The following is an 8,561-nucleotide window of genomic DNA, read 5'->3' on the forward strand; positions in this document are numbered from 1 at the left end:
CCAAAATATTTTTCACATAACTCACACTTGACATTTTTCTCTTGGCTTATGCTATCATCGACTATGCCATGCTTTTCTTTTAAATGTCTTTTTAAAGTATATTTATACTTGTACATTGTTTTACAAATAGTACATTTAAAAATCTGAAATGCAAGTGATCAAACATTTTATCCATTGAATATGTGTCAAGCAGACACTTTGAAATTTAAATAGAAGTGTTTCGTACACAAATTTGATTTATACATTTTAACCAGGTTACTATTGTCCAACAATCCATTATTTAACACAACAACACCAATTGTTTTTGACTTATTTATTTATGTACACAGAATAGGAAAGAAAAGAAATAATAGGTAAAATAAATTAATAATTTACAACACGTTCATTGAAATAATCAAATAACAGTATAACATATATTAGTACAAATACCTACAAAATAGGCGTATATAAATTTTACTTGGTACATAATATACAAATTACAAGTTTACAAATATAATATATTTTGTACATAGGATATGATATAATCAATCACATTAACATACAAATTAGGGAACAGATTAGTCCAATCAAATTAAAATACAATATACAATTCATGATTAACATAAACATTAAATGGTAAGATTATAATATCACCATGGTTTATTATATTTTATCTAACGTAGTTGATTATATGTATAAAAAAAAATGTTTTTCTTAATCACATTACATAGTTTTAGTATTGGTTATGTATATTTGGAACTATAGGTACTTAAAGCTTATAATTATTGTTATTAATTTATTTTGATTGAGCTATTGCCTATACCTAATTATATTAAACAAATAATTTATTGCACATGTATGTCTTACACTTTTGTATTATCAAAACATTAAATATGCTATAATTGAATGTGGTTAGAAAACATAATGTTGAAGGTGAGATGTGAGAATGTTGTTGAGAGTGTAGTCCCTACATCAATATACATATTATGACTAAAATTCACACTTAAATACAATACATAGATATAATAAATATTAAAGAAAAAAAAAGTACTAATGTTAGTTGTAACAAACAAAAAAAATGGTTAAACATGTAAAATTTAAATGTCCTCAAAAAAACTTATAAATAAATATTATACATATTAATTATGTTTAGACAGGTACCTTAGAATTTAAACCTTCCATTCTTTGAAATTATACTAATTGATTTATATAAAATTACGGTCTAAGATTATACTACCTAATTAATAATAAAATTCAACAATATTGAATTGGCCAGGTAATAAACAAAATTTAAATTTGTTATCAATGTTAACTTGTTATCATTTATCTTATAAGTGATAACTGATAAGATTGTCGGATGTTAAATGCGCCGTGACATGTTTTAAAATTTCGCTTTTGGGTGGGTGGTTCCGCCCTGCAGTCTTGCACGGTCGACGAGTGATCATTTCGGGTTGGTACCACTGCTGAAGCGTTTACCGTGGTATTTCGTGACGGGCCAGCCAGAATATCGGGAACGGTTATATGCGGCGTGATCTGAATATTTCCATGCTAGTAAAAAAAATATAATATAAATAAATATTCAAAGTTAAAATCAAAAATACTCACCACGAGCATAACCGAGAATGATGGTATTCGGTGTGATTCGAATATTTCTTTGCTGAATCGGGGCTTGTACGATACCTATTAAAAAAATACATATAATATAAATATTTAAAGTGAAAACCAGAAATACTTACCATGAAAATTTTTCAAATGTTTTTTTGAGGTTTGACTTGTAACTGAATGTAATGGAGCATTTTGTACATGGGAAACGAACACCCTCGTGCGTTTTCGGTGAGTGGTTAAATTACGTTTCGCCATGAATTCCGAAGTACATTGATCGCATTTAAGCAATTTTAAATGCTTTTTTCGGTGAGTGGTTAAATTACGTTTTGTCGAGAGTTCCGAAGTGCAATGATCGCATTTAAACATTTTTAATTAAATGGATGGGAAAAAATTACTATATGTTAAATTATCGTTATAATACCTACTAAAGCGAGGGATGTACTACCTAAGTGATCTACCACAATAGGTCCGCTACGTGATGAAATTCCCCCGCCACCAATCATGGTGGTCACACACCGACACCGTAGACACGTTCGGACATCTGGTGTATAGAAACCGATGATTACAAAAGATTTTGTTCTGACCTATTTTCACTAAGTAATATATGAAGTAATATTTACAAACTAAAATATTTTAAAACTACAATATATACGAACTACAATATACAAACTAGAATATTTATGGAATATAATCATTAGCGGATTTACCAAGTCTCCTCCTCATACAGATGACTATTGATATAACCTAAATTAAATACGTCACCGAAATTGTATATGCAGTTGATATAAATAATATATTCCATCAAGTCTAGTATAATCAACTTCGATATCCAACCGGTGAAATATATTAGTTTGCTTTTTTGTACAGATATTATTTACACCTAAATCTAAATACCCTAAATGATTAATACTTACATTTGTGCAAAGTTTAACAAAAATATTGTATGTTAAATTCTCCCAATAATTATTTCCTAACCTAAAGTCTCTTAATTCTAAATTTTTAATATCATACCATTTATATACATACATTTTTAAAGCTAAATTATCGAAATGTTCGGGCCCTGAAATATAATCAAAAACCAGACTATTGTATGCCAGATGAAAGTTTCATGTATGCTGCATGATCACGATCGCATTTTAACTGGTAGACATACTGATAAATTTTACGGAAAAAATATTCAAAATCGTAACTTGAATACGTGGCTAATAGTGATACCAGCCATTCGGGTTTATTCTGAAACTTTTTGGATACGAGTACATATTCAAACCATATAACGGTTGACCTACTAAATGGTATAAATAACAGAAAATGAAAAAATAATTGTATTCTAAACACTGCAAACGAGACGAACGCGGGAGCACTGGGGTAGACGTAGAGCGACTGATTTCATTTTATGGTATTAAACGTATGCATTGAATATTATTTGGTGGGGGAAACATCTGCTTGTCCCTGCAGGGATGTTGCATGTGGGTACATGCCCGTTAACGCGTAACATTGTTTGGTTATAGAAGGAAGTAGTGCATGCGGTCTCAAGGTTGTCGACGTTTATATAACCAAGGGTATGAAACTGGCCGATTCGGGTAGTTGTGGCCTTGAACCATAAACCTTATACTAATACTTAATAGACGGAACATCCACCTGGGATGCGGGTGGGTGATGCGGTTTGCGTTACAGTGATATACAGTGTGTCCCGTCTTAAATGTACCACTAAATATCTCAGCCCGATAATCTTAGATTGAAATACGGTATGCTGCAATAGCTAAGGGGTACTGAAGTACACATTTAAGGACAAATCTCAAATTTTTAACTCTTGTAGTATGCGCATGCACAATACAAATTTTTTTTTTTAATTGCAACACCTTTTTTTGTCACCAGATATGGATAGATTATTTTATTCTTAGTAATTTTGATCCATTGACCATAGTTCTAAACCTAAAATTGAATGAGTTACAGCTTTTGGAAATTTTAAAATAATTAAATGTTTTCGATTTTACCTAAAACATTACACGCTTGAATTTGATACAAAAGTAAATCATTTTTGAACTAAAATGAAATTCATTTAAATAATTTAATACAAAATTACCTAAAAAAAATATATAGCTAATTTAAATTTAATTAATTTAAAAATAAATTTACCAACTAAATTGACAATGACGTTGTAATTTGCGTTATTATTGTGCGATAAAAGTTATTGAATTATTTCCAGTTTTATTATTAGTACTTTGATAATAGTAGATTATTTCTAATTTTATTCTTAGTAAGTACTTCGATAATTATTGTAGATATTGTTTGATTATCAAAATTGAACTAATGCACGTTCACTGAGTATTGTAAGTTCATCGATGACACTTATAACTTTTAACATAATACTTTGAAAGATTTTTCTTTTTTTCTTCTTTAAAATGTTAAACAATAGTGAAAAAGTTGATATGATTTTAATTAATGATGAGTGTAATAAAAATTGTCGGGAGGTTGAAAGGGTTTATGCAAATCGATATCCCGAAAGATATCATCCACCGCATAATTTTTTTTTAAGATTAGTTAATAATTTCCGAACTTACGGGACTTTTTCGATAATAGATGCACAGAGACAACCACTACGCAATATGGAACTAAATTATGATCAGGAAAATTAAGTAATTACGTACATTCAATTAAATCCTCACTCATCTGTAAGACATATTGCTAGAGAATTTGGCTTTTCAAAAACAAAGGTAAGTACACAAAATATTCAAAAAATACGAGTTACATCCTTATAGGGCTGATTTAGTTCAGCATTTACGCCAAGGTGATAACGAACGTAGATTAACATTTATTGCATGGATAACAACATGTACAAATAACGACCCATTATTTTTAAATTACATTTTGTGGACCGATGAATCAAAGTTTACCAATAATGGTGTTTTAAATAAGCAGAATAACCGTTATTGGTCAAACGGAGATCCACATTGGGCAGTTGATACAAATTATCAAACAGTATGGGGCACAAATGTGTGGTGCGGATTATTAGGAGGAAATTTAATAGGTCCACATTTTTATGACGGTACTCTTAATAATGGCAGACGTTATTCAGATTTCTTAACTTTGCTACCGATGATGTTGGAAGATGTCCCTTTATTACTTCGTCAAAACTTATTTTTTCAACAGGATGGAGCACCCGCTCATAATAATGCCATTATTGTAAGTCAACAATTAAATTAAATGTTTGGAAATCGATGGATGGGAACTCACGGTCACCTGATCTAACACCATTAGACTTTTTTTTATGGGGCCATTTAAAGACTGTTGTTTATGCAGATCCACCAGCAAACTTACAGGATTTAAAAAATAAAATAACGGTAGCGTGCAGACAATTAACAAAAAAACAAATTTTGGCAGTAACCTATAGAGAAGTGAGTCGTCGATTGGAATTGTGTTTAGAAAAAAACGGAGGAAATTTTGAACATTTTATTAGATAAAAAAAATAAACATAAGTCAAAACAATGTAACGGAGTAATTTTAATAATTTCCTACTTCACATTTTTAATTAAAATCTATGAAAAAATCACTCAATTCAAGTGTGTAATGTATTTGGTAAAATCGAAAACATTTAATTATTTTAAAATTTCCAAAGCTGTAACTCATTCAATTTTAGGTTTAGAACTATGGTCAATGGATCAAAATTACTTAGAATAAAATAATCTATCCATACCCGGTGACAAAAATAGGTGTTGCAATTTAAAAAAAAAATTGTATTGCGCATGCGCATACTACAAGAGTTAAAAATTTGAAATTTGTCCTTAAACCGGTACTTCAGTACTCCTTAGCTATTGCAGCAAGGGCTGAGATATTTAGGGGTACATTTAAAACGGGACATACTGTATATATATTATATACAGTAATATACGGAGTATTGTATCATCTAGTATTCTAGTGCGCATGTGTGGTGTAAGTTGTACTACCTTGATCAGCGCCGTCGTGACGCTTGGACGCCGGAACTACAACCACGTCCCTTCTATTAGTATAAGGTAAACCTTGAACACGGTTCCAGGGGGGCGTGGCATACGTGAAATATGGAATGGTAAACAAGCCGACCCTGCGTACCGTATCCCACCATAGTCTTGGAACCGTTTTCATAATATTGGTAACCATGGGTCTAACATCATGTTAGTGAGTGGAACCGTTTTCATGTTTTTCGTAGGTTCATACTTCAGATCATAGGTAAGACCCCAATCAGCTGATCGAGTTTCGCTTCTATATTGTTTTATGATATAACAGTCGTCTATATAACGTGTATATGGGAAGCGGCGGTGGTTATGGCTGGGGGGAGGTGGGGGACATCTCGCACACGTATGCGACCGGTGGTGGGATTTGACGCCCGGGTTCTGCTGTCCGGTGACCAGGGATCAGCAAGTCAGCATAGGGATCTGCCAGCAGGATCAGGTTTTGGAACTGTCTTTTTTATCCTACTGGAGATACTTACTTGTAACAGAATTATTCATTTTTTTAATCTAATTAACTTGAAATTACTTGAGTAAGTAATGAGATAAGTGGATTTATAAGTGTCTTAAGTTCACTCACAAAGCTTGACATTAACACATTTATATCAGCAGCTGGTGGAAGAGTATCTGATAGTGCAGATTGACCTTGAGTTGCCTGAGCATAGGTTTGAGATTGGTTAGGAGGAGGTAGGGAGTGGTATTACGTAGGTGGCTCTCTTGTACATTATTAGACTTATAAGTTATAACTATGGTGAACATGTAGTTTATGATTATTTAAGTTGGTTTTCTTACGTTGCTAGAGGTTTTTGTAAGCTGAACATCCTTTGTAGTTAGCAGGAAGATTTTCTGAGCAGAGGGCGCATCGCATTGAGTCTTGACTCTTGACGTGAGTTTGGACAGCCAGAAGTGGAGTGATCATCAACGTACCGAACACAACGAGGACTATACCCACGGTAAGCTTTAGTATGTCCATACGCTTGACAGCTTTGACACTGATTGATAACTTTAGGTTTATGAGGCTCTTCTTTTGTGTGCAGTAGGGATTCAAGATGAAAAAATACATTTGAATGATCTGTCGGCTCGAGGTATACAAAAAACAGGGGCAAAGGAATTTTACTAATTCTGTGAATAACTTGAGTAACTTTTCTAACTCCAAACAGGTGGAGTTCAAGTTCACTTTTGATTATTTCAGTTGAAGTAGATGGGTGCAAGTTACGAATCACTATACGCATTGGCTTATCCTCTTTTAATTGAAATGTATGGAATTCAGCTTTTTCATATCTTAAGTAGTGAATTAGTGTTCTATATACTTTGAGATTTGAGGTTTGAATTTTTAAATGGTAAACCTTGATTGGCAAATAAGGTTATTATCAACTCCAATCAGTTTGATTTAGTGCTGTACAAATACCATGGAAGTCTTCCACACCTAAAAATATATAATTATTGGAGGGGGAGATTTCGAGGAAATTGGAGCTGGATCAGCAATTGACTGCGTTTCTTTTTTAATGGTTTATGGTTTCATCTGATGGTTCGGTTGTTTTCAATAATTCAAAACGATTTCGAGTAGAAAATAATTTCTTACTTACATGTTGAAGTGATTTTGAAGACGTTGGTTCTGAATTATATTTCTTAACTAACCGTACAAAGTACGAACAATTTCGGCGGCTTTAGACGACACTAATTTAAACATAACACGGAGGCTTTCAAAAACGTGTGTATACAGTTTGGCTGTCCGCGCGTAACCAGTGTTAACTAAAAAATTATCCACATAAGATAAGATAATTTTAACAAAATATTATCTAGATAAAAATAAAGATAACATAAATGTAATTTATCTAGATAAAGATAAATACAACAATACATTTATGTAGATAAATATTATTTTTTTACACTTATTTTTATTGTTTTTTAGTATTTTTGTAATATTAGATTTATATCAATATAATGACATAATATTTTTAATAACAACGGATTGAGCCTTTGAAATAAAGTTCTACGAAGTTAATTTTAATTTATTTTTAAAATGGATCGGGAAATAAACATAATATACCTAATTAATTTTAATATGCTCATTATGGCTAGTAGAGAACGATGTATAGTGCAAGCCCGCATGCAAGTTCTCTTATTATCGTAATACCGGCGTTGGCAATAATAACAAGAAATATATTCTTCTAATTTTATAAATAATTTATATTATATTAGAATTTTAGTAACATTGGTTTTATAATTTTATAGGGGCACTATAATATTTATCTAGATAAGCCCATTTTTTTTATCTATAAGCTAAACATTGAATAAATCGAAACATAATTACCTAGATACTTTAAAAGATAATTTATTTCAACAAATCTTATCTAAATAATTTATCTAGATAATTTTATCTAGATAATTCTCAACACTGCGAATATAAAATGGCGTAACTATTATTAATTTTAAAACCCAAATGTTGTCATACATAACTTCTGCTTAGTTCTGACAGGTAACGGTATTACGGTAATATAATTTTAGGTTGTAACTCAGTTTGTTTTACACAAATATAACATTAAAACGAAATAAAATTAGGAAGCCCCACCCACAAGCAAACTACCGGAACAGACATTAGATTAAATTGTTTAGTGTTGTGGACTGTTTTTTCAAAATGCTTAAATATATTGACATGTGCTTCAAGTTATTATACTTATAAGGTACCTATTTATTTTTATTTATATTTAGGTTCTAGCATAGGTACTGACGTAGGTACGTATAGTTACTGTCATAGTGTCATCGACATTATTACTATAATCGTCATTCGACTTTATTGTCAAATCTCGATCAATTATACATATAGTTACAATATAATTATATAACTATACAACGCAATGATTTTGAATTTTTAACAGAGATTTAAATTCAGCTAAAAGTTTTTAAGTTTTGATAGCTCACTATATTATTATTTTTGATGAAATGTAGGATGTAGCCAGATGCAATGTTTTGATACAACGACGTAATATAATC

At 31.2% G+C, this 8,561-nt stretch overlaps 1 protein-coding gene across 1 annotated transcript; it reads right to left on the reverse strand.

Moving 5' to 3' along the window:
• Positions 1-391: 391 nt before the first annotated feature.
• LOC107885036 (zinc finger protein 197-like) lies at positions 392-3,398 on the reverse strand. Its single transcript, XM_016808373.2, has 3 exons — positions 1,716-3,398; positions 1,585-1,659; positions 392-1,527 (listed from the first exon to the last, which is right to left on the reverse strand). The coding sequence occupies exons 1-3, from the start codon at positions 1,948-1,950 to the stop codon at positions 1,421-1,423; spliced, it is 417 nt and encodes a 138-aa protein (XP_016663862.1). The 5' UTR covers positions 1,951-3,398; the 3' UTR covers positions 392-1,420.
• Between the last annotated feature and the right edge of the window lie 5,163 nt (positions 3,399-8,561).

The sequence above is a fragment of the Acyrthosiphon pisum genome, chromosome A1 (genome assembly GCF_005508785.2).
Source record: "Acyrthosiphon pisum isolate AL4f chromosome A1, pea_aphid_22Mar2018_4r6ur, whole genome shotgun sequence".
In the NCBI taxonomy this organism is placed as follows: Eukaryota; Metazoa; Arthropoda; class Insecta; order Hemiptera; family Aphididae; genus Acyrthosiphon; species Acyrthosiphon pisum.